The sequence below is a fragment of the Coregonus lavaretus genome (assembly GCF_964263955.1).
Source record: "Coregonus lavaretus genome assembly, contig: HAP1_SCAFFOLD_4104, whole genome shotgun sequence".
NCBI classification, from domain to species: domain Eukaryota; kingdom Metazoa; phylum Chordata; class Actinopteri; order Salmoniformes; family Salmonidae; genus Coregonus; species Coregonus lavaretus.
Window position 1 is genome coordinate 3,790 of NW_028157009.1, and position 26,740 is coordinate 30,529.

Genomic DNA, 26,740 nt, shown 5'->3' on the forward strand with positions numbered 1-26,740 from the left:
ATGGGAGAAACTCCCCAAATACAGGTGTGCCAAGCTTGTAGCATCATACTGAAGAAGACTCAAGGCTATAATTGCTACCAAAGGTGCTTCAACAAAGTACTGATTAAAGGGTCTGAATACTTATGCAAACAAGATATTTCAGTTTTTTATTTTTAATAAATTTGCAAACATTTGTAAAAACCTGTTTTCACTTCGTCATTATGGGGTATTGTGTGTAGATTGATGAGGGTGGGGAAACAATTTAACCTCTACGGGATCGGTGTCCTGTATACGGGACGGTTGAGCTAACGTGCGCTAATGTGATTAGCATGACTGTTGTAAGTAACAGCAAACTTTCCAGGACATAGACATGTCTTATATGGGCAGAAAGCTTAAATTATTGTTACTCTAACTGCACTGTCCAATTTACAGTAGCTATTACAGTGAAAAATACCATGCTATTGTTTAAGGAGAGTGCACATCAACAAAAAACGTATCACGGCAACTGGTTTGATACATTCACCTCTGAAGGTAAATAATGTACTTACATTCAGTAATCTTGCTCTGATTTGTCATCCTAAGGGTCCCAGAGATAAAATTTAGCATAGTTTTGTTTAATAAAATCCATTTTTATATTCAAATGTAGGAACTGGGTTCTACAGTTGGAACCCCTGCTGTCTCTGGCTCCACACCCACCCCGCCCGGCCATCTAGATGTGTGAAAGTTAGTGTATAAGCTAATGATCCTTCATGTATGACATTCATGGGAGTGTGTAAACTTACATTTTGTATTACCATATCAATTTTGTATGTTCTTTATAGTTGTGTACTTGAAAATGTATCAATTGACCAATTCGGCACAGTTGGGCAGACTTGATACAAAATAGCACACACTGCTGCCATCTAGTGGCCAAAATCTAAATGGCGCCTAAAATGCAATATTATATTGTGGCCTTTCTCTTGCATTTCAATGAAAAAATGCATGTTTTTTGGTTTGTATTACCTTTTACCAGATCTAATGTGTTATATTCTCCTACATTAATTTCACATTTCCACAAACTTCAAAGTGTTTCCTTTCAAATGGTATCATGAATATGCATATCCTTGCTTCAGGTCCTGAGCTACAGGCAGTTAGATTTGGGTATGTCATTTTAGGCGAAAATTGAAAAAAGGGGTCCGATCCTTAAGAAGTTAATCAATTTTAGAATAAGGCTGTAACGTAACAAAATGTGGAAAAAGTCAAGGGGTCTGAATACTTTCAGAATTCGCTGTATAGTGAACAAAAATATTTTAGTCATTTAGCAGACGCTCTTATCCAGAGCGACTTACAGGAGCAATTAGGGTTAAGTGCCTTGCTCAAGGGCACATCGACAGATTTTTTACCTAGTCGGCTCGGGGATTAGAACCAGCGACCTCTCGGTTACTGGCACAACGCTCTTAACCACTAAGCTACATCTAAAATGTTGGTCCCATGTTTCATGAGCTGAAATAAAAGATCCCAGAAATTGTAAGTCACTAAATTCCTGTCAGTTTTAACACTTCACACACTCTGAACATTTCTAAACTGTACTGCAGACAGGAAATGTTTGTGTGTGTGTGTTTGTGTGTTTGTGTGTGTGTGCCGCGTGAGTGAAACGTTGCCCTTTTTCAGGTGAGAAATTCAAAGGCATAATATGGACTTTAATATGGTGAAATGTTCTTAATAATGACTGATATTTAATCATGTTGGTTTATTTTGAAATGCCTGAGTTGTTCTCCAGATTATGGTGTTAATAGATGGTGTGCACTACATAAGGAGTAGGATTTGTGTCCCAATAATCTCTCATTTTTTTCCAAAGTGTGCACTTGTTCATGTCCCTTCATTAATTTGAAAGTAAATGACTGGTGTATAGCCCATGCCAACACCAAATCCAACGCTTTTCAATTTGTGGGGAGTAGTGCACACTTCAGGAGGAAGTAGAGATTATTGGGACGCACCCCCAGTCATATATTGCACTACATAGGGATTATTGTGTCATAGGGCATAGACCTAATGTAGTGTGCACTTTGAAGAGAATAAGGTGTCATTTTAAATGCTACTGAAACGACAACAAAAGAGGTTGGATAACATTTATTTACTGAGGCAGAAGATAGGCCCACTTTATGGGACCACACAATAATTTAACCCAAACACACACTCTCTCTCTCTCTCTTACTCACACCTTAGTCCTGGTCGTACACCCTGCCGTAGAGACATGCGGTCACCAGCCCGACGGTCATCCCTGAGTGTTTCATGGCCACTCGACCATCTGCAGTCGTCTTGACCTGGTCAGGTTGTTCTAGAACCATGCCGCTACCTAGCAACGACGGGTAAACGTGACGCGTTCCGAACTCCCCCTCCAATAGGAAGTCCACTCTAGACTCCGCCTCGTCCACTTCCTGTCCACAGGAGCTGACCTCCGACCCCAAGCAGCGGACCAACGCACACACCTGGAGGGGGAGGGGTTAATCCTTATTGCCATGCATGAACTGTTGTATTGCTGTAAGAGGCTTAACTATTGAAAGATCACAGTTTGGGAACTGGTAGACTGTATACTTAGTAGAACTGGTATACTGTATACTTAGTAGAACTGGTATACTTAGTAGAACTGGTAGACTGTATACTTAGTAGAACTGGTAGACTGTATACTTAGTAGAACTGGTATACTTAGTAGAACTGGTAGACTGTATCCTTGCAAATTAAACATAATAATGATCAACCGAAAGTTGAATACTAACAAATGTTGCAAGTATACACAGTGCAAGAGTCCTCGAACCAGTTCCAAATGTAAGTTGTAATGTGGGTCAATTTAAATATCCCTCCCTACCTGTACAGCGTAGCGTCCGTTAACCGTGTGAGTGCCAGAGAACGCCCCTAGAGCATAGAGCTCCGTATTGTCCCCCTGTGGGGAGCGTCGGTACTGCAGGTGACAGCAGAAAGGCCCATCACACACAGTCAGCTGGCCCTCTGAACCACGCAGCAGGACGAAGGAGAACGGATCATACATCATAGAGGAGGTGAAGAGAAAGGGGGATGTGGAGGGAGTGGGAGAGAGGGTAGGAGGAGAGGCAGAGAGAGATTCCTCCTGGCAGTGTTGGCTCTCCTGTAAACAGAACCCAGAGTTGTCCTCCCTCTGTCCAGACAGAGGCTTAGGTGACCTGGTATAAGCTTCCACCGCCTCTCTTGCCTCCCCCTTTCCTCCTGCCTCCCCCTCTCCTCCTGCCTCCCCCTCTCCTCTTGTCTCCCCCTCTCCTCCTGCCTCTCCCTCTCCTCCTGCCTCTACCTCTCCTCTTGTCTCCCCCTCTCCTTCTGCCTCTCCCTCTCCTCCTGCCTCTACCTCTCCTCTTGTCTCCCCCTCTCCTCTTGTCTCCCCCTCTCCTCTTGTCTCCCCCTCTCCTCCTGTCTCCCCCTCTCCTCCTGCCTCTCCCTCTCCACTTGTCTCCCCCTCTCCTCCTGCCTCCCCCTCTCCTCTTGCCTGCCCCTTGGCCCTCTTCTCTGTTCCCAGCCAGTCAGTGTCCAGGACAGGTATCCTCAACACCAGAAGCCTCCCCTCCTCTGGCTGCCCAGCCCTGGCGTGGTGGTAGACGGCAGTACCAGGGGTGAAGATGCCACTGCCTGTCATGCCCAGGCTGTCTGCCCTGATGTTAGCTGCCAGCAGAGTGGTGTTAGCTCCCAGACTGAAGGCTCTCTGGAACTGAACCGCTGACAGCAGAGGAAGCTGGTTCATCCAGGCTGTGGGGTAGACCATCTGTCTGATACCCTGAGGAGAGAGAGAAAGACATTAACACAGACTTTTAACTTCATTTGGATCCATAATGAAACATTGTGGGAAAAGATGTGTGTTTGTGTGTGTGTAATACTAATTTGGTGAGTGCTTATATTTGTCCTATTTCACACATGTACCAGTGTGTATTAATATGCATGTGTGAATTGTAAATGTGTTTTTTGAGACACCCTCAGAGAGCGGGGTCACAGCCAGGGTCTGCCATTAACAACGGCGATGCTGGAGCAATTAAGGTTAAGTGCCTTGCTCAAGGGCACCTCGACAGATTTTTCCACCTTTTTGGTTACTGGCCCAACGCTCTAACCACAAGGCTACCTGCACACAGGGCTACCTGCACACAGGGCTACCTGCCACAGGGCTACCTGCCACAAGGCTACCTGCCACAGGGCTACCTGCACACAGGGCTACCTGCCACAAGGCTACCTGCCACAAGGCTACCTGCCACAGGGCTACCTGCCACAAGGCTACCTGCCACAAGGCTACCTGCCACAAGGCTACCTGCCACAAGGCTACCTGCCACAAGGCTACCTGCCACAAGGCTACCTGCCACAGGGCTACCTGCCACAAGGCTACCTGCCACAAGGCTACCTGCCACAGGGCTACCTGCCACAGGGCTACCTGCCACAGGGCTACCTGCCATAGGGCTACCTGCACACAGGGCTACCTGCCACAAGGCTACCTGCCACAAGGCTACCTGCCATAGGGCTACCTGCCACAAGGCTACCTGCCACAAGGCTACCTGCCACAGGGCTACCTGCCACAGGGCTACCTGCCATAGGGCTACCTGCCACAGGGCTACCTGCCACACACAGGGCTACCTGCCACAAGGCTACCTGCCACAAGGCTACCTGCCACAGGGCTACCTGCCACAAGGCTACCTGCCATAGGGCTACCTGCCATAGGGCTACCTGCCACAAGGCTACCTGCCACAAGGCTACCTGCCACAAGGCTACCTGCCACAAGGCTACCTGCACACAGGGCTACCTGCACACAGGGCTACCTGCCACAAGGCTACCTGCACACAGGGCTACCTGCCACAAGGCTACCTGCACACAGGGCTACCTGCCACAAGGCTACCTGCACACAGGGCTACCTGCTACAAGGCTACCTGCCACAAGGCTACCTGCCACAGGGCTACCTGCCACAAGGCTACCTGCCACAAGGCTACCTACCACAAGGCTACCTGCACACAGGGCTACCTGCCACAAGGCTACCTGCCACAAGGCTACCTGCCACAAGGCTACCTACCACAAGGCTACCTGCCACAAGGCTACCTGCCACAAGGCTACCTGCCACAGGGCTACCTGCCACAAGGCTACCTGCCACCCTCTAAGCTTCATGTACCTGCTCCAGCAACCTGACAGTAGGTTCATGGAACATGATGTCGAAGCAGGTTAACACTCCAAACCGTCCGGCAAACGGCGTGTCAAAGGCCACCACCTCTAGCCTGGGCGGGGCATCGAAGGCGTTCTCGAAGTACAGGTTGTGTTTGTGATAGCGCGCCGCCAGGGAACCATCAGACCTGCAGTGAATGGGAGAACAAAATGAATTTTCATCTATATAACCCAACTTATTGTGTAAAAAAAGTAATACAATTATTATTAAAACATACTGTACATACAGATAATTGTTGATGGTGGGGTGCACTTTGGATGAAAGACTCTTAACAATATAGCAAGAACATAATTCCAAGTCACTCCTGTATACAAACGCAATATAATGTAATTCCCCTATTCCAAGATCACCTCAAACTCCATGTGCACCTTGATTCTCTCACGGCTTAAGAACAATGTGTTGAAAACAGAAACAACATAGGTTCTACCAACCTGAAGACTACGTCAGTGTTGAACTGCCATCGCCCATCGGGTGGGCAGGGGGGGTGGGAGGTCTGAGGGCAGGGATGGAGGTCAGCCATGTTGGCCACCAGGTAAAGGCTGTGACGTTGAGCCATGCAGCTCAACCTCTGGAGGACCTGAGAGAGAACAGGACAGAACACACATTTGACGGTATTTGATTTAAAAAAATTAAGACTTTTACATTTACGTCATTTAGCAGACGCTCTTATCCAGAGCGACTTATAAATTGGTGCATTCACCTTATAGCCAGTGGGATAACCACTTTACAATATGTTTTTTTTTTCTTTCTTTGGGGTGGGGTAAGGGGGAGGTAGAAGGATTACTTTATCCTATCCCAGGTATTCCTTAAAGAGGTGGGGTTTCAAGTGTCTCCGGAAGGTGGTGAGTGACTCCGCTGTCCTGGCATCATGAGGGAGCTTGTTCCACCATTGGGGTGCCAGAGCAGCGAACAGTTTTGACTGGGCTGAGCGGGAACTGTGCTTCCGCAGAGGTAGGGGGGCCAGCAGGCCAGAGGTGGATGAACGCAATGCCCTCGTTTGGATGTAGGGACTGATCAGAGCCTGAAGGTACGGAGGTGCCGTTCCCCTCACAGCTCCGTAGGCAAGCACCATGGTCTTGTAGCAGATGCGAGCTTCAACTGGAAGCCAGTGGAGTGTGCGGAGGAGCGGGGTGACGTGAGAGAACTTGGGAAGGTTGAACATCAGACGGGCTGCGGCATTCTGGATGAGTTGTAGGGGTTTAATGGCACAGGCAGGGAGCCCAGCCAACAGCGAGTTGCAGTAATTCAGACGGGAGATGACAAGTGCCTGGATTAGGACCTGTGCCGCTTCCTGTGTAAGGCAGGGTCGTACTCTCCGAATGTTGTAGAGCATGAACCTACAGGAACGGGTCACCGCCTTGATGTTAGCGGAGAACGACAGGGTGTTGTCCAGGGTCACGCCAAGGCTCTTTGCGCTCTGGGAGGAGGACACAACAGAGTTGTCAACCGTGATGGCGAGATCATGGAGCGGGCAGTCCTTCCCCGGGAGGAAGAGCAGCTCCATCTTGCCGAGGTACAGCTTGAGGTGGTGATCCGTCATCCACACTGATATGTCTGCCAGACATGCAGAGATGCGATTCGCCACCTGGTTATCAGAAGGGGGAAAGGAGAAGATTAGTTGTGTGTCGTCTGCGTAGCAATGATAGGAGAGGCCATGTGAGGATATGACAGAGCCAAGTGACTTGGTGTATAGCGAGAATAGGAGAGGACCTAGAACTGAGCCCTGGGGGACACCAGTGGTGAGAGCACGTGGTGCGGAGACAGATTCTCGCCACGCCACTTGGTAGGAGCCACCGGTCAGGTAGGACGCAATCCAAGAGTGAGCCGTGCCGGAGATGCCCAACTCGGAGAGGGTGGAGAGGAGGATCTGATGGTTCACAGTATCAAAGGCAGCAGGTCTAGAAGGACAAGAGCAGAGGAGAGAGAGTTAGCTTTAGCAGTGCGGAGAGCCTCCGTGACACAGAGAAGAGCAGTCTCAGTTGAATGACCAGTCTTGAAACCTGACTGGTTTGAATCAGGAAGGTCATTCTGAGAGAGATAGCAAGAGAGTTGGCTAAAGACGGCACGCTCAAGAGTTTTTGGAGAGAAAATAAAGAAGGGATACTGGTCTGTAGTTGTTGACATCGGAGGGATCGAGTGTAGGTTTTTTGAGAAGGGGTGCAACTCTCCCTCTCTTGAAGACGGAAGGGACATAGCCAGCGGTCAAGGATGAGTTGATGAGCGAGGTGAGGTAAGGGAGAAGGTCACCGGAGATGGTCTGGAGAAGAGAGGAGGGGATAGGGTCAAGCGGGCAGGTTGTTGGGCGGCCGGCCGTCACAAGTCGCAAGATTTCATCTGGAGAGAGAGGGGAGAAAGAAGTCAAAGCATAGGGTAGGGCAGTGTGAGCAGGACCAGCAGTGTCTTTTGACTTAACAAACGAGGATCGGATGTCGTCAACCTTCTTTTCAAAATGGTTGACGAAGTCATCCACAGAGAGGGAGGGGGGGGGGATTCAGCAGGGAGGAGAATGTGGCAAAGAGCTTCCTAGGGTTAGAGGCAGATGCTTGGAAGGACCAAAGGACATACACTGAGTGTACAGAACATTAGGAACACCTGCTCTTTCCATGACATAGACTGACCAGGTGAAAGCTATGATCCCTTATTGATGTCCCTTGTTAAATCCACTTCAATCAGTGTAGATGAAGGAGGAGGAGACCGATTTAAAGAAGGATTTTTTTTAGGATTGAGACATGGATTGTGTATGTGTGTCAGAGGGTGAATGGGCAAGACAAAATATTTAAATGCCTTTGAATGGGGTATCATAGTAAGTACCAGGCGCACCTGTTTTTGTCAAGAACTGCAACACTGCTGGGTTTTTCATGCTTAACCGTTTCCTGTGTGTATCATGAACGGTCCACCACCCAAAGGACATCCAGCCAACTTGACACAACTGTGGGATGCATTGGAGTCAATATGGGCCAACACTTTCGACACCTTGTAGAGTCCATGCCCCGACGAATTGAGGCTGTTCTGTGAAAGGGGGGGGGGGGGGGGGTTCAACTCAGTATTAGGAAGGTGTGTGTGTGTGTGACTGTAGATCATTTATTTGAGCCGACAGAAAGACTCAATCTCAAATAAAGCATCCAATCGACCGAAACATCGCCCCTCTGTCTCAGTATGTGTGTAGAGACCATGTATCTGATGCTGTCTGGACCAAAATAATATGGCATGTCATACTATTTCTGGCCAGACATCATCAGATACATGGGCTACATATAGTAAGACAGAGGGGCGCTGTTTCGCTCACTCGGAGAGAGTTTCAGCAGAAAGTAAGAGGGCTCACTCTCGCCAAAATCTGTCCAGAATAAGCCCAATGCGTTTCTATGGGCTTAATATGCAGACCTAAGCTTGTCGCCTACCTTCTTGCCTTTGGGACAAAGACTCCCATTGTTACGGCGGAGACATGAGTATCTCGCCATTACATACAGATCTCTGGTTTTAGCCTCTTGCGAATTGGAAAGGAAGGTTGGCGGGTGCACAGTTAGGATGCTGGATTCCCCTAAAGTAAATTGATGTTTTGCCAAAATTATAGGCTATAATTACCCCTGTCTAAATAAAAATATTCTAAATACTTCACCAGGGAGCATGACTTAGCCACAGAGGATCATTAGCTTATTTTATTTAAACTATCTGTGGATTGTTTCAAATCACAAGTGCATAGGCCTATGTCTATTTGGGAAGCCCGCAGTTTGGGCAGTGGGCGTGGCATTAGGGCTAGCTGAATGAGTTGTGGCTCAGCTCTCAGCTCTCCAGAATGCATCCATTCAGCTCTCCAGAATGCATCCACTCAGCTCTCCAGAATGCATCTACTCAACTTTCCAGAATGCATCCACTCAGCTTTCCAGAATGCATCCACTCAGCTCTCCAGCATGCATCCATTCAGCTTTCCAGAATGCATCCACTCAGCTCTCCAGAATGCATCCATTCAGCTTTCCAGAATGCATCCACTCAGCTCTCCAGAATGCATCCATTCAGCTTTCCAGAATGCATCCACTCAGCTCTCCAGAATGCATCCACTCAGCTCTCCAGAATGCATCCATTCAGCTTTCCAGAATGCATCCACTCAGCTCTCCAGAATGCATCCACTCAGCTTTCCAGATGCATCCACTCAGCTCTCCAGAATGCATCCACTCAGCTCTCCAGAATGCATCCATTCAGTTCTCCAGAATGCATCCACTCAGCTTTCCAGATGCATCCACTCAGCTTTCCAGAATGCATCCACTCAGCTCTCCAGAATGCATCCACTCAGCTCTCCAGAATGCATCCACTCAGCTCTCCAGAATGCGCTCAGCTGTCTCCCGCCAATTCTTGCCCATTAATTGTTTCAATGTGTGAATTGTTTGCCCTTTGATTGTTCTTTTTTTTAATCAACTCCCCATTACACATGTCACCAGTGTGCCTAGTAAATGAACTGTAAATCCCCCGTCATTTAGTTACATGAATTTCTGTTAATGCATGTATTAATCAGAGGAAGCTGGTGGGAGGAGCTACAGTGAGGGGGAAAAAGTATTTGATCCCCTGCTGGTTTTGTACGTTTGCCCACTGACAAAGACATGAGCAGTCTATAATTTTAATGGTAGGTTTATTTGAACAGTGAGAGACAGAATAACATCAAAAAAAATCCTGAAAAACGCATGTCAAAAATGTTATAAATTGATTTGCATTTTAATGAGGTAAATAAGTATTTGACTCCCTCTCAATCAGAAAGATTTCTGGCTCCCAGGTGTCTTTTATACAGGTAACGAGCTGAGATTAGGAGCACACTCTTAAAGGGAGTGCTCCTAATCTCAGCTTGTTACCTGTATAAAAGACACCTGTCCACAGAAGCAATCAATCAATCAGATTCCAAACTCTCCACCATGGCCAAGACCAAAGAGCTCTCCAAGGATGTCAGGGACAAGATTGTAGACCTACACAAGGCTGGAATGGGCTACAAGACCATCGCCAAGCAGCTTGGTGAGAAGGTGACAACAGTTGGTGCGATTATTCGCAAATGGAAGAAACACAAAATAACTGTAAATCTCCCTCGGCCTGGGACTCCATGCAAGATCTCACCTCGTGGAGAACGGTGAGGAATCAGCCCAGAACTACACGGAAGGATCTTGTCAATGATCTCAAGGCAGCTGGGACCATAGTCACCAAGAAAACAATTGGTAACACACTACGCAGTGAAGGACTGAAATCCTGCAGCGACCGCAAGGTCCCCCTGCTCAAGAAAGCACATATACATGCCCGTCTGAAGTTTGCCAATGAACATCTGAATGATTCAGAGGAGAACTGGGTAAAAGTGTTGTGGTCAGATGAGACCAAAATCGAGCTCTTTGGCATCAACTCAACTCGCCGTGTTTGGAGGAGGAGGAATGCTGCCTATGACCCCAAGAACACCATCCCCACCGTCAAACATGGAGGTGGAAACATTATGCTTTGGGGGTGTTTTTCTGCTAAGGGGACAGGACAACTTCACTGCATCAAAGGGACGATGGACGGGGCCATGTACCGTCAAATCTTGGGTGAGAACCTCCTTCCCTCAGCCAGGGCATTGAAAATGGGTCGTGGATGGGTATTCCAGCATGACAATGACCCAAAACACACGGCCAAGGCAACAAAGGAGTGGCTCAAGAAGAAGCACATTAAGGTCCTGGAGTGGCCTAGCCAGTCTCCAGACCTTAATCCCATAGAAAATCTGTGGAGGGAGCTGAAGGTTCGAGTTGCCAAACGTCAGCCTCGAAACCTTAATGACTTGGAGAAGATCTGCAAAGAGGAGTGGGACAAAATTCCTCTTGAGATGTGTGCAAACCTGGTGGCCAACTACAAGAAACGTCTGACCTCTGTGATTGCCAACAAGGGTTTTGCCACCAAGTACTAAGTCATGTTTTGCAGAGGGGTCAAATACTTATTTCCCTCATTAAAATGCAAATCAATTTATAACATTTTTGACATGCGTTTTTCTGGATTTTGTTGTTGTTATTCTGTCTCTCACTGTTCAAATAAACCTACCATTAAAATTATAGACTGATCATGTCTTTGTCAGTGGGCAAACGTAGAAAATCAGCAGGGGATCAAATACTTTTTTCCCCTCACTGTATAGGAGGATGGGCTCATTTTATTTTGTATTATTTTTATTTCACCTTTATTTAACCAGGTAAGCCAGTTGAGAACAAGTTCTCATTTACAACTGCGACCTGGCCAAGATAAAGCAAAGCAGTGCGATAAAAACAACAACACAGAGTTACAAATGGGGTAAAACAAAACATAAAGTCAAAAATACAACAGAAAATATATATACAGTGTGTGCAAATGTAGCAAGTTATGGAGGTAAGGCAATAAATAGGCTATAGTGCAAAATAATTACAATTAGTATTAACACTGGAATGATAGATATGCAAGAGATACTGGGGTGCAAATGAGCAAAATAAATAACAATATAGGGATGAGGTAGTTGGGCGGGCTAATTTCAGATGGGCTGTGTACAGGTGCAATGATCGGTAAGGTGCTCTGACAAATGATGCTTAAAGTTAGTGAGGGAGATAAGTGTCTCCAGCTTCAGAGATTTTTGCAATTTGTTCCAGTCATTGGCAGCAGAGAACTGGAAGGAATGGCGGCCAAAGGAGGTGTTGGCTTTGGGGATGACCAGTGAGATATACCTGCTGGAGCGCATACTACGGGTGGGTGTTGCTATGGTGACCAATGAGCTAAGATAAGGCGGGGATTTGCCTAGAAGTGATTTATAGATGGCCTGGAGCCAGTGGGTTTGGCGACGAATATATAGTGAGGACCAGCCAACAAGAGCGTACAGGTCACAGTGGTGGGTAGTGTATGGGGCTTTGGAGACAAAACGGATGGCACTGTGATAGACTACATCCAATTTGCTGAGTAGAGTGTTGGAGGCTATTTTGTAAATGACATCGCCGAAGTCAAGGATCGGTAGGATAGTCAGTTTTACGAGGGCATGTTTGGCAGCATGAGTGAAGGAGGCTTTGTTGCGAAATAGGAAACCGATTCTAGATTTAACTTTGGATTGGAGATTCTTAATGTGAGTCTGGAAGGAGAGTTTACAGTCTAACCAGACACCTAGGTATTTGTAGTTGTCCACATACTCTAGGTCAGACCCGTCGAGAGTAGTGATTCTAGTCGGGTGGGCGGGTGCCAGCAGCGTTCGATTGAAGAGCATGCATTTAGTTTTACTAGTGTTTAAGAGCAGTTGGAGGCTACTGAAGGAGTGTTGTATGGTATTGAAGCTCGTTTGGAGGTTTGTTAACACAGTGTCCAATGAAGGGCCAGATGTATACAAAATGGTGTCGTCTGCGTAGAGGTGGATCTGAGAGTCACCAGCAGCAAGAGCGACATCATTGATATACACAGAGAAAAGAGTCGGCCCAAGAATTGAACCCTGTGGCACCCCCATAGAGACTGCCATAGGTCCAGACAACAGGCCCTCCGATTTGACACATTGAACTCTATCTGAGAAGTAGTTGGTGAACCAGGCGAGGCAGTCATTTGAGAAACCAAGGCTATTTAGTCTGCCAATAAGAATGCGGTGGTTGACAGAGTCGAAAGCCTTGGCCAGGTCGATGAAGACGGCTGTACAGTACTGTCTATTATCGATCGCGGTTATAATATCGTTTAGGACCTTGAGCGTGGCTGAAGTGCACCCATGACCAGCTCGGAAACCGGATTGCATAGCGGAGAAGGTACGGTGGGATTCGAAATGGTCGGTGATCTGTTTGTTAACTTGGCTTTCAAAAACGTTCGAAGGGCAGGATGGATATAGGTCTGTAACAGTTTGGATCTAGAGTGTCACCCCCTTTGAAGAGGGGGATGACCGCGGCAGCTTTCCAATCTCTGGGGATCTCAGACGTTACGAAAGAGAGGTTGAACAGGCTAGTAATAGGGGTTGCGACCATTTCGGCGGCTAGTTTTAGAAAGAAAGGGTCCAGATTGTCTAGCCCAGATGATTTGTAGGGGTCCAGATTTTGCAGCTCTTTCAGAACATCAGCTGTCTGGATTTGTGTGAAGGAGAAGCGGGGGGGGCATGGGCAAGTTGCAGCGGAGGGTGCAGAGCTGGTGGCCGGGGTAGTGGTAGCCAGGTGGAAAGCATGGCCAGCCGTAGCAAAATGCTTGTTGAAATTCTCGATTATTGTAGATTTATCGGTGGTGATAGTGTTTCCTAGCCTCAGTGCAGTGGGCAGCTGGGAGGAAGTGCTCTTATTCTCCATGGACTTTACAGTGTCTGTAACGCTCTGGCTCCGGGACTCTGTAATTTGAGCCAGGGTGTGTTCATTCATTGGGTGTATTTCTATGTTTGTATTTCTGTTGGGTTCATTTCTATGTTTGGTCAATGACTCCCAATCGGAGGTAACGAGTGTCAGCTGTCGGCTCGTTATCTCTGATTGGGAGCCATATTTAATCTGTATGTTTTCCTGTGGGTGTTGTGGGTTTTTGTTCCGTTTCGGTATGTTTAACCGTTGGACTTCACGAGTCGTGTTTTGGTTTGTTCGTTACTTTAATTAAAATAAAGTCATGTTTGTATCACACGCTGCGCCTTGGTCCGCTTCCTGTAACGACGATCGTGACAGAAAAACCCACCAAGATGGGACCAAGCAGCGTGTCCAGGAGCCATCGCCAGGGAGATCCCTCACAGATCTCCTTCGCCTCCTGGACTGGGTCAAGCCGAGTGAGGAAGAGAAGGGCTTGACATTATGGCAGAAGGGCGAGAGGCTGGCGAGGGACATGGAGACCTGGTCCACGGGTAGGAGAGACGCCCCGAAAATTTTTAGGGGGGGGCTCACGACGTCGGACCAGCAGGAGGCCGCGATAGAGCGGTCCAGTGGGTTGCCGGAGAAGGCCGCCGGGTTACGGGGGCCACTGGTCGAAGAGGGGATGGAGGAAGTAGAGGCACGGCGAGAGGTACTGGCGTGTGTTGCCAGTCCGGTCCGGCCCGTTCCAGATCCCGGTGTAGGACCAGTGGTGTGTGTCCCCAGTACAGTCCGGCCCATCCAAGCTTCCCGCACCAAGCCAGTGGTGTGCGTCGTCAGTCCGGCACGGCCCATGCCTGCTCTCCGCATCAAGCCTGTGGTGCGTCTCGTCAGCCCGGCTCTGCCCGTTCCTGCTCTCCGCACCAGGTCTGTGGTGCACGTCGCCAGCCCAGTCCGGCCCATTCCTGCCACTCGTACCAAGTCAAGGGTGCGAGTCGTCAGCCGGATTCAGCCCATTCCTGCTACTCGCAACAAGCCAAGGGTGCGAGTCGTCAGCCGGATTCAGCCCATTCCTGCTACTCGCACCAAGCCAAGGGTGCGAGTCGTCAGCCGGATTCAGCCCATTCCTGCTACTCGCACCAAGCCAAGGGTGCGAGTCGTCAGCCGGATTCAGCCCATTCCTGCTACTCGCACCAAGCCAGGGATGCGAGTCTTCAGCCTGGTGAGGCCTGTTCCGGCTCCACGCACCATGCAAAGGGTGCGTATCGTCTGCCAGGTCCGGTCCATTCCTGCCTCACGCGCCAAGCCAGGGGTGCGCGTCGGCAGTCCTGATCCAGCTAACTGGGTCAGATTGGACTGGGGGCACTACGGGGGGAGTGTAGTAGGGTGGTGGTCAAGCCCGGAGCCGGAGCCGCCTCCGAGGAGCAATACCCACCCAGCCCTTCCCTATTTGGGGTGTAGGCGCGGTCGGAGTCCGCGCCTTTAGGGGGGGGTACTGTCACGCTCTGGCTCCGGGACTGTGTATTTTGAGCCAGGGTGTGTTCATTTGGTTGTGTTGTAATTGGTTGTGTTTCATTGTTTGGTCGTGTGACTCCCAATCAGTGGTAACGAGTGTCAGCTGTCGGCTCGTTATCTCTGATTGGGAGCCATATTTAAACTGTCAGTGTTCACCTTAGTGTTGTGGGTTTTTGTTCCTTGTCAGTCATTGTAACGGAGGACTTCACGTTTCGTCGTTGTTTGTTGTAGTGAGTACTTTGATTTAATAAATTCATGTTCGCTCAACGCGCTGCGCTTTGGTCTCCCTCATTAGACGATCGTGACAGAAAAACCCACCAAGATGGGACCAAGCAGCGTGTCCAGGAGCCATCGCCAGGGAGATCCCTCACAGATCTCCTTCGCCTCCTGGACTGGGTCAAGCCGAGTGAGGAAGAGAGGGGCTTGACATTATGGCAGAAGGGCGAGAAGCTGGCGAGGGACATGGAGACCTGGGCCACGGGTAGGAGAGACGCCCCAAAAAATGTTAGGGGGGGGCTCACGACGGCGGACCAGCAGGAGGCTGCGATAGAGCGGCCCAGTGGGTTGCCGGAGAAGGCCGCCGGGTTACGGGGGCCACTGGTCGAAGAGGGGATGGAGGATGTAGAGGCACGGCGAGAGGTACTGGGGTGTGTTACCAGTCCGGTCCGGCCCGTTCCAGATCCCGAGGTAGAGCCAGTGGTGTGTGTCCCCAGTACGGTCCGGCCTGTTCCAGCCCCTCGCACCAAGTGTACGGTGCGCGTCGCCAGCCCAGCCCGGCCTGTCCCTGCTCCCCGCATCAAGTCTGTGGTGCGTCTCGTCAGCCCGGCTCTGCCCGTTCCTGCTCCCCGCACCAGGTCTGTGGTGCGCTTCGTCAGCCCGGTTCTGCCCGTTCCTGCTCCCCGCACCAGGTCTGTGGTGCGCTTCGTCAGCCCGGCTCTGCCCGTTCCTGCTCCCCGCACCAGGTCTGTGGTGCGCTTCGTCAGCCCTGTCCGGCCCAGTCCTGCTCCCCGCACCAAGTCTGTGGTGCGTGTCGTCAGCCCTGTCCGGCCCGTTCCTGCTCCCAGCACCAAGTCTGTGGTGCGTTTCGTCAGCCCTGTCCGGCCCGGTTCCGCTCTCCGCACCAAGTCAGGGGTGCGCTTCGTCAGCCCGGTCCGGCCCATTCCTGCTCCCCGCGCCAAGGCAGTGGTGCGCGTCGTCAGCCTGGTAAGGCCCGTTCGTCCTCCACGCACCAAGCCAGAGGCGCGTGTCGTCAGTCCGGCTCCGGCCAGCGGGGCTAGACAGGACCAGGGGTACTTTGGGGGGTGGGAGAGGAGGTGGGGATCAAGGCCAGAGCCAGAGCCACCGCCGAGGAGGTATGCCCACCCAGCCCTCCCTTGTTTAGCCCATATTGAGGCGCGGTCGCAGTCCGCGCCTTTAGGGGGGGGTACTGTCACGCTCTGGCTCCGGGACTCTGTAATTTGAGCCAGGGTGTGTTCATTCATTGGGTGTATTTCTATGTTTGTATTTCTGTTGGGTTCATTTCTATGTTTGGTCAATGACTCCCAATCGGAGGTAACGAGTGTCAGCTGTCGGCTCGTTATCTCTGATTGGGAGCCATATTTAATCTGTATGTTTTCCTGTGGGTGTTGTGGGTTTTTGTTCCGTTTCGGTATGTTTAACCGTTGGACTTCACGAGTCGTGTTTTGGTTTGTTCGTTACTTTAATTAAAATAAAGTCATGTTTGTATCACACGCTGCGCCTTGGTCCGCTTCCTGTAACGACGATCGTGACAGTGTCCCAAAACTTTTTGGAGTTAGTGCTACAGGATGCAAATTTCTGTTTGAAAAAGTTAGCCTTTGCTTTCCTAACTGCTCGTGTATATTGGTTCCTAACTTCCCTGAAAAGTTGCATATCACGGGGGCTATTTGATGCTAATGCAGTACGCCACAGGATGTTTTTGTGCTGGTCAAGGGCAGTCAAGTCTGAGGAGAACCAGGGGCTATATCTGTTCTTAGTTCTGTATTTTTTGAATGGGGCATGTTTATTTAAGATTGAGAGGAAATTACTTTTAAAGAACAACCAGGCATCCTCTACTGACGGAATGAGATCTATATCCATCCAGGATACCTGGGCCAGGTCAATTAGGAAGGCCTGCTCGCTGAAGTGTTTTAGGGAGCGTTTGACAGTGACTCATCACGGACCCGTTACGGACGCAGGCAATAAGGCAGTGATCGCTGAGATCCTGGTTGAAGACAGCTGAGGTGTATTTAGAGGGTATGTTAGTCAGGATGATATCTATGAGGGTATCCATGTTTACGGATTTAGGGTTGTACCTGGTAGGTTCGTTGATAATTTGTGTGAGATTGAGGGCATCTAGTTTAGATTGTAGGATGGCCGGGGTGTTAAGCATATCCCAATTTAGGTCACCAAGCAGTACGAACTCTGAGGATAAATGAGGGGCAATCAATTCACATATGGTGTCCAGGGCACAGCTGGGGGCTGAGGGGGGTCTGTAGCAAGCGGCAACAGTGAGAGACTTATTTCTGGAAAGGTGGATTTTTAGAAGTAGAAGCTCAAACTGTTTGGGCACAGACCTGGATAGTATGATAGAGCTCTGCAGGCTATCTCTACAGTAGATTGCAACTCCACCCCCTTTGGCAGTTCTATCTAGACGGAAAATGTTATAGTTGGGGATGGAAATTTCAGAATTTTTGGTGGCCTTCCTAAGCCAGGATTCAGACACTGCTAGAACATCAGGGTTGGCGGAGTGTGCTAACGCAGTGAATAACTCAAACTTAGGAAGGATGCTTCTGATATTTACGTGCAGAAAACCAAGGCTTTTACGGTTACAGAAGTCAACAAATGATAGCTCCTGGGGAGTAGGAGTGATATTGGGGGCTGCAGGGCCTGGGTTAGCCTCTACATCAACAGAGGAGGAGTAGAATAAGGATATGACTAAAGGCTTTAAGAACTGGTCTTCTAGTGCGTTGGGTACAGAGAATAAAGGGGGCAGATTTCCGGGCATTGTAGAAAAGATTCAGGGCATTATGTACAGAAAAGGATATGGAAGGATATGAGTACAGTTGAGGTAAACCTAAGCGTTGGGTAACAATGAAAGAGAGCATCACTGGAGGCACCGATTGAGCCGGTCTCGGCGTGTATGGGGGGTGGAACAAAGGAACTATTTGAGGCAGTTTGAGAGGGACTTGGGGTTCTACAGTGAAATTATATAATAAGAACTAACCCAAACAGCAATAGGCAAGGCATATTGACATGGGAGAGAGGCATAAAGCAATCACAGGTGTTATTAGAGAGAGCTAAGACAACAAGTGGTAATAGCGATAAAGTTTGGGCTGAGGCTAAACAGAATAAACAGGACAGGGTACCGTGTAAAGGAACAGTCCAGCAGGCATCAGCTGTGCAGCTGAGTGATCATAAGGTCCAGTGAACAGCAATATGTGAGTCCGAGAGCAGTTCAAATTGGTGCTTCAGCACAGCTAGCAGGAAGCACAGTTGTAGTTTGCGTGTGCTAGCGGGCCGGGGCTAGCAGATGGATCTTCGTGGTCGTCGCAACGGGAAGCCTGTTGAAACCACATCAGACGATTTCGTCGGCAAACCAGTCGTGTTGGATCGGCGGGGCTCAGTGTCAACACTAGGAGGTCCCGTCCGGTTGACAGAGAGGTAGATAGCCGGGAGATGGGCCTGAGGCTAGCTCAAGGCTAACTGGTGCTTGCTATGGGGCAATGGTAATTAGCCAACAACAGGTTGCAGCTAGCTGGTTGCGATGATCCGGCGCTAGAGTCCAGTGATTCCGGCAGAAAGTCCGATATGCTCTGAGTCGATAGCACGCTGTGCAGACTGGCCGACGAATTGTCCAGGCTAGAGCTAGAGCTGGCTGGTGGATAGTGTAGGCCACGGACAATGGTGAAGACGCTAACGGTGGCTAATAGCAAGTAGCCATTCAGTTGCAGCTAGACTAGTTTCAGCTTAAGGTTCTTGATGAAAATTATAAAGAAATAATATAATCCTTTCCACGTTGGGTGAGGCGGGTTGCAGGAAAGTATATTTAGTTAAAGAATGAAAAGTAAAATTGAGAAATATATACAAAATAGACAAAATAACAAGAAACTGGCTATTTACACTAGGACACAGAAAAAAAACCCGACCGCACTGCTACGCCATCTTGGATACATTGTAATGGCTGGAATGGAATAAATGAACCATATGGAAACCACATGTTTTACAATGAGCCCGTCCTCCTATAGCTACTCCCACCAGCCTCCACTGGTATTATTTACAGTAATTTACCGTTCTCATTGTTTGCGGAGTTCACAACCTGCTACACTTGTAAGAAACAAGTTTTGGTTTATTTCATAACCATTACGAGTTTTGTAAATGTTTTATTTTGTATTTTGTTTGGAGTGCTCCATGTCAGCAATGAGCATGTGTCTGGTTTCTCTTTCCTGATAAGGTTGAGGGAGCCTGCCTGAGCACACACAGAAGTAGGCCTATCTGGTCTGCTGCGTGCAAAAGTAGGAAAGTGCCCATTTGGCAATGTGTGATTTCTGATTGTCATAACTCACCACGTCCACCACCAATAAGCTGAGCTGCTCAGTCCTTTTTTCTTCACCTCAAACAGTAATTAAACTAAGTCATTTTTTTTTTACATCCATTTCGAGTGATAGTTCCTCAGTATTTGAAAAATCTTTCCAACACTCCCAGCCTCGATAATCACCCAGTTTCGGTGTGAATTAGCAAAATATCATGATCTGATGATTCCACATCAAGTGGAACGTCATAAACAAAAACGTGTCTGTCCGAGGTCACTGGCTTGGGAAACTCTGAGGGCCCAGAATAGGCTAGTTTATATAATGTTGCATGTTCGCTAGAGACAGCTTCCAGCTGACCCAGTTGATGATTTGATACAATGTTGCACTTCACTAGAATTAGCTCAAGTCAAGGCAGAGAGGGAGGGAGGGAGGCAGACAGGCGGAGTAGAGAGATGAATGGGATTGAAAGAACCAGAATTTTCATCAGGATATTTTCTACTGTTCTTTGTCGGCTTTAGACCTTCAGTACCAGTCAAACGTTTGGACACACCCACTCATTCCAGGGTTTTTCTTTATTTTTACTATTTTCTACATTGTAGAATAATAGTGAAGACATCAAAACTATGAAATAACACGTATGGAATCAGGTAGCAACCAAAAAAGTGAGATTCTTCAAAGTAGCCACCCTTTGCCTTACATTTACATTTACATTTTAGTCATTTAGCAGATGCTCTTATCCAGAGCGACTTACAGGAGCAATTAGGGTTAAGTGCCTTGCTTAAGGGCACATCGACAGATTTTTCACCTAGTCGGCTCGGGGATTAGAACCAGCGACCTTTCGGTTACTGGCACAACGCTCTTACCCACTAAGCTACCTGCCGACCCATGCCTTGATGACAGTGTTGCACACTCTTGGCATTCTCTCAACCAGCTTCATGAGGTAGTCACCTGGAATGCATTTCAATTAACAGGTGTGACTTGTTAAAAGTTAATTTGTGGAATTTCTTTCCTTCTTAATGCGTTTGAGCCAATCAGTTGTGTTGTGACAAGGTAGGGGTGGTATACAGAAGATAGCCCTATTTGGTAAAAGACCAAGTCCATATTATGGCAAGAACAGCTCAAATAAGCAAAGAGACACGACAGTCCATCATTACTTTAAGACATGAAGGTCAGTCAATACGGAACATTTCAAGAAAGTCGTAAAAACTATCAAGCGCTATGATGAAACTGGCTCTCATGAGGACCGCCACAGGAAAGGAAGACCCTGAGTTACCTCTGCTGCAGAGGATGAGTTCATTAGAGTTAACTGCACCTCAGATTGCAGCCCAAATAAATGCTTCACAGAGTTCAAGTAACAGACATCTCAACATCAACTGTTCAGAGGAGACTGTGTGAATCAGGCCTTCATGGTCGAATTGCTGCAAAGAAACCACTACAAAAGGAGACCATTAAGAAGAATAGACTTGCTGGGGCCAAGAAACACGAGCAATGGACATTAGACCGGTGGAAATCTGTCCTTTGGTCTGATGAGTCCAAATTTGAGATTTTTGGTTTAAACCGCTGTGTCTTTTTGAGACGCAGAGTAGGTGAACGGATGATATCCGCATGTGTGGTTCCCACCGTGAAGCATGGAGGAGGAGGTGTGATGGTGTGGGGGTGCTTTTCTGGTGACACTGTCTGTGATTTATTTAGAATTCAAGGCACACTTAACCAGCATGGCTACCACAGCATTCTGCAGCGATACGCCATCCCATCTGGTTTGCGCTTAGTGAGACTATCATTTGTTTTTCAACAGGACAATGACCCAAAAACACACCTCCAGGCTGTGTAAGGGCTATTTGACCAAGGAGAGTGATGGAATGCTGCATCAGATGACCTGGCCTCCACAATCACCCGACCTCAACCCAATTGAGATGGTTTGGGATGAGCTGGACCGCAGAGTGAAGGAAAAGCAGTGCTCAGCATCCCGGAGGACCTGAGCCCTAGGACCACGCCTCAGGACTACCTGGCCTGATGACTCCTGGCTGTCCCCAGTCCACCTGGTCGTGCTGCTGCTCCAGTTTCCACTCTTCTGCCTGCGGCTATGGAACCCTGACCTGTTCACCGGACGTGCTACCTTGTCCCAGACCTGCTGTTTTCAACTCTCTCTCTCTACCGCACCTGCTATTTCAACCTCTAAATGCCAAGTGACATTTACTCCTGATGTACTGACCTGTTGCAACCTCTACAACCACCGTGATTATTATTTGACCCTGCTGGTCATCTATGAACGTTAGAACATCTTGGAGAAAAATCTGGTCTTAATGGCCATGTACTGTTATAATCTCCACCCGGCACAGCCAGAAGGGGACTGGCCACCCCTCAGAGCCTGGTTCCTCTCTAGGTTTCTTCCTAGGTTCCTGACTTTCTAGGGAGTTTTTCCTTGCCACCGTGCTTCTACATCTGCAGTGCTTGCTGTTTGGGGTTTTAGGCTGGGTTTCTGTATAGCACTTTGTGACATCGGCTGATGTAAAAAGGGCTTTATAAATATAATTTGATTGATTGATTGATATGTGGGAACTCCTTGAAGACTGTTGGAAAATCATTCCTCATGAAGCTGGTTGAGAGAATGCCAAGAGTGTGAAAAGCTGTCATCAAGGCAAAGGGTGGCTACTTTGAAGAATCTCAAATATAAAATATACTTTTATTTGTTTAACACTTTTTTGGCTACTACATGATTCCATATGTGTTATTTCATAGTTTTGATATCTTCACTATTATTCTACAATGTAGAAAATAGTAAAAATAAAGAAAAACTCTTGAAATGAGTAGGTGTGTTTGGACTGGTACTGTATGTATTTTACTTAGTTGACTATGGAAGTTATAGGCCTACTGCTGCATTGGCCTATAGGCTATCTCTGAGTTCCATGCCCTCATTTCTTTAGCTGCCAATAGATCAGTGCATCAATGTCCATATGGCAGAGGCTGGTACCATTGCCTTAGTTGAATTTTAACGTTTTTCTTCATATTTTTATGATTAACCACGTGACAATGATTTTGAAAAATTAAAACGTCATTATTGAAATGAAACTGTTCCACGAAAATGCGCATATAGAAATAGTCATAACTGGCACACAGATCGGTAGAAATGGTAGGATAAATTGTAAGCTTCCCCAAACATGAAACTCACTAGCTGTCTATTTACTTTACTATAACACCCATTTTTTTAAATTGTGAACGCGCATGCCCGCCTATGGAAATCAAAGGCCTGTCCAACTGATTCGTTCTGGAGCCGGCCCTGTACATACCTCAGTGTGATTATGTCTGTCTGTCTGTGTACAGGGGTTCCAGTCCTCAGACTGTGGGTCAGGGATGGTCTCTAGGTAAGCAGAGATGGACAGACGACTGAAGTTAAACCCCTGGAGACCATCCTCTGGAAATACTATGATCTGAGCCCCCTGAAAGAGAGAGAAATAGGGAATGGGTTGAGACTCGAAAGGGGAAAGAGAGCTTTAAAGCTAACTAGCACTTCAAGCAAGATTGATGTGTATCCTTCCTGTCAAAGGCAAGTGTAACCCAGTCCTGAAGAGTTTAGCAGCATGGTGTGCAGGCTTTAGTTTCAGCCCTGCACTAACAGCATCTGGTTATGTTAATTGAAAGAGAAGACCATCTCCCAGTCCCTCCCAAAGGTAGCCCACCTGTTCCGCCGCTCGCGCGGCCTGCTCCTCGTACACATCCAGGTTGCTCATCATGTGCTTGAGCGCCGCCGCCCGGGACAGAGGCACGTGCGGCGCCGGGTTCAGAATCACCCGGTGCTCGTAGACCGCCGCCACGTAGGATTGGCCGCGAGACCCATCTGTCCTGTCCCCAGCCCGGGTTAACGTTACGGGGAACAGACAGAGGACAGCCACCGCCGCCACGGCCAGGAGGACACGGAGGGACATGGCTGACTGACCAGAGCCCGGGATAGGTGGGGAACTTCGGACTTCTGATAGGGAGGACCGGTGAGTACGAGTTCAATGGTCACTCAGTCCAAAGTAACACTCGTTAAACAAATAATACTGCGAAGTTGTTTCTAATTCTGACCTGCTTCACAATTACGTCGTGAGTTTCACAAAAGTATAGCTGTTGATAGAATGGATGCAATATTAACACGTTGTTGTTACATTGTAACTAGCTACTGTAGCTATCGCTAATAAATGTTTGTTGTTCTTTCTACTGCCCTGTTTCTTCTTCTTCATCTTCTCCTATAAGGTTTTATGGCAGACTACACCTATTGTTGTATTGCCGCCACCTAGTTACTGTACGGGGTGTTGACTAATGGTTGGTTGAAATGTGCATCTGTCATCGTTCCAGCCTTCGGTGATAGGCTGTTGGCTTGTCTGAGGGCGTGTTCTTCTGTGTGAGCCCATGCAGTGCTGCGGCATGACCGCTAGGAGGCAGCAGCTCACTGTAAATATACAGTAGCCAAATATATTTTTGTTTTGTCCAGTATTTTTGGCTCAGGGTAAATACTAGCGGTTGCCCCAATAGAAAAGTTTAGTTTTTTCGTACACCTTATGACATGCAAAGTGTTAAAGGAAAAAAACTCCAGCAGCACGCTATTCTTCTTGTCACAATTAGTTTATGGATCAAACCAAGGTTTCTGTCAACAGACCATCATCATGGTTAAGTAACATTGGTGTAAGATACATAAAAGGCATTGTGGAGTCTAGAAAACTATTGCACTGGAGTTGTTTTCTCAAGTACACAGTGGTTAGGGATGGATCTAAATGTACAGAATGGTTACCTGGAGTAAAATGGGGGAGGGTCCTGCTTTTTCCATTTCAGCCAATGGGTGTGTGTAGTATTTTTAAAATCTATTCCGGGGGAAGGTCATGTAATTTGTAATTTATTCAATTTCTATATTTCTCAGTGTTTTAATATTTTTTTTGCTTATTAGGCTATACTGTGCCCGATGCCTCCCCACATCGCTGATTTGCTGCTGTGTGTGCAATATCAAGTGCGCCTATGGGTATTTAGTGTGGTCTCAATCAAATGAGCTATACATTTTACATTTTAGTCATTTAGCAGACGCTCTTATCCAGAGCGACTTACAGTTAGTGAGTGCATACATTTTTCTTTTACATTTCTCCATACTATAGGCTATGAATTGCATGCTCGGAGAAGCACAGAGCAAAGTTATATTTCTAAGATGGCTGCTGGATATTCCAACCGTGAGCCCTGCTCTGCTCTTGCTGATCAAAAAAATGTTTTTGTGTGCTGCCTAACCAATGGCTGTGCTACGTAGGCCTACGGTAGCAATCAGGAGGAGCATTTTGTAAGTTTACACACCGATCCTGTAGAGGTTAACCTTATCTTTCTCAAATGATCCATAAAGGGACCACTCTGAACATTCCTCAGAATACTTTTTACACCACTTATGTACGTCTTACGTGTGGGTGTGCATGTTGTATATTATTATATATCTAGTAACCCATTATACATTTGTGTTACATCACAAATTCCTCCTCTACACCAGTGTTCTATTCATACAGGGGTTTGAATATTCACTCTAGTGTTCTATTTAACAGCATATTCGGGAATAGTACTTTCTCCTTTCATATCTCCAAATACATAATACCGTTATACCATCAAACTCCACTGATGAGTCATGTTATCCTCATGTAATCTAAAGTCATGTTACCCTCAGAGACATGTTATCCTCGTTATTAATGATAGGTGTAATCATGGTATCCTCTAATGAGACATGTTATCATGTTATCCTCGTTACTAATCAAGACATATTAGCCTCTTAGACATGTTACTTGAATGGATCTACGGGCGGTGATGGACAGAACCCTAGATAACGTTACAGATTGAAAAACTCAACTCACACAGAACTGGTTGTGGTATTCATTCACCTCTTTCACATGTGAGCTAGTCCCCTGACAGCTCTCGTTCACTCAGTACTTAATAGCTACATTTCAATATCTTATTATCCAATTTTCAATCAGCTTATTATCCCTATTTCAATCTTGTTATCCAATTTTCAAATCAGTTTAATATGTCATATCTCACAATCACACAACTTTCACATCCACATTCACTTACTACTATTCCCAAACACACTCGGTAATCTCCCTTGTTACCTCATGTTCAACGATTCTCTTGTTGTTACTTGCTATGCACCATATGTATCTTCGAAGGTTATCTTGTTGTTACTTGCTATGCACCATATGTATCTTTGACGGTTCTCTTGTTGTTACTTGCAATGCACCATATGTATCTTCGACGGTTCTCTTGTTGTTACTTGCTATGCACCATATGTATCTTCGAAGGTTCTCTTGTTGTTACTTGCTATGCACCATATGTATCTTTGACGGTTCTCTTGTTGTTACTTGCTATGCACCATATGTATCTTTGACGGTTCTCTTGTTGTTACTTGCTATGCACCATATGTATCTTTGACGGTTCTCTTGTTGTTACTTGCTATGCACCATATGTATCTTTGACGGTTCTCTTGTTGTTACTTGCTATGCACCATATGTATCTTTGACGGTTCTCTTGTTGTTACTTGCTATGCACCATATGTATCTTTGACGGTTCTCTTGCCGCTACTTGCTATACATATAAAGAACACCTCGTGTTATTTGTAGTGGCTACAGACCACGTAGACATTTCTTCTAAATACCTACAGACAGCTGTCAGCGGGGCTTTCCATGGTACCGTTACGCCCTCGCTCTAGTCTTCTCATAGAACGAGTGAATAGCCTTCTCTCTATAAGACTATGGGTACCTGTTAAGTTAAAACCAAGACTCGAATTGAGGGGGTATGAGAGGGTATGCCATAGGCCTACCTTTTATTAACCCTATAGAGTCTAAGCCCTGTCTAAGCTGGGAAGGGGGGGATTATAAGCTAACATATGGAATTGTTTTAAGATGGTCATACCAAGGACCATTTAGCTATTTGATTTGGAATTTTAAGACCCCTTAAGGTATCAAAACAAATATAAAATTATTGGATGAAACATTACTGCTATTAGCCAATAGAAACGCATTGACTAACAGATTGTCACGATCGTTGAGAGACGGGTCGGACCAAGGTGCAGCGTGAAAAGCGTACATGTTTATTAACTCAATAAACATAGAACAAAACAATAAACAACGTAACGTGAAGTCCTCAGGCTATACACATACAAGCCGAAACACGGAACAAGATCCCACCACTAAGGTAGGCAAACAGGCTACTAAAGTATGATCCCCAATCAGAGACAACGAGCGACAGCTGCCTCTGATTGGGAATCACACCCGGCCAAACATAGAAAT

General features: G+C 47.3%; 1 protein-coding gene across 1 annotated transcript; it reads right to left on the reverse strand.

Annotated features, from left to right (window-relative positions):
* Positions 1 to 2,073: 2,073 nt before the first annotated feature.
* On the reverse strand, positions 2,074 to 23,704 carry LOC311125887 (biotinidase-like). Its single transcript, XM_084199912.1, has 6 exons — positions 23,132 to 23,704; positions 22,742 to 22,891; positions 5,608 to 5,753; positions 5,126 to 5,303; positions 2,825 to 3,757; positions 2,074 to 2,447 (listed from the first exon to the last, which is right to left on the reverse strand). The coding sequence occupies exons 1-6, from the start codon at positions 23,375 to 23,377 to the stop codon at positions 2,181 to 2,183; spliced, it is 1,920 nt and encodes a 639-aa protein (XP_084056038.1). The 5' UTR covers positions 23,378 to 23,704; the 3' UTR covers positions 2,074 to 2,180.
* Between the last annotated feature and the right edge of the window lie 3,036 nt (positions 23,705 to 26,740).

What these genes read in the sequence shown, in the direction of transcription:
- LOC311125887 (XM_084199912.1), bottom strand. Translation starts at nt 23,377, where the DNA reads ATGTCCCTCCGTGTCCTCCTGGCCGTGGCGGCGGTGGCTGTCCTCTGT. An exon ending in AACACTGACGTAGTCTTCAG is followed by an intron (nt 5,304 to 5,607) that starts GTTGGTAGAACC and finishes CATTCACTGCAG; the next exon opens with GTCTGATGGTTCCCTGGCGG. An exon ending in ACGGACGCTACGCTGTACAG is followed by an intron (nt 2,448 to 2,824) that starts GTAGGGAGGGAT and finishes CTCCCCCTCCAG; the next exon opens with GTGTGTGCGTTGGTCCGCTG.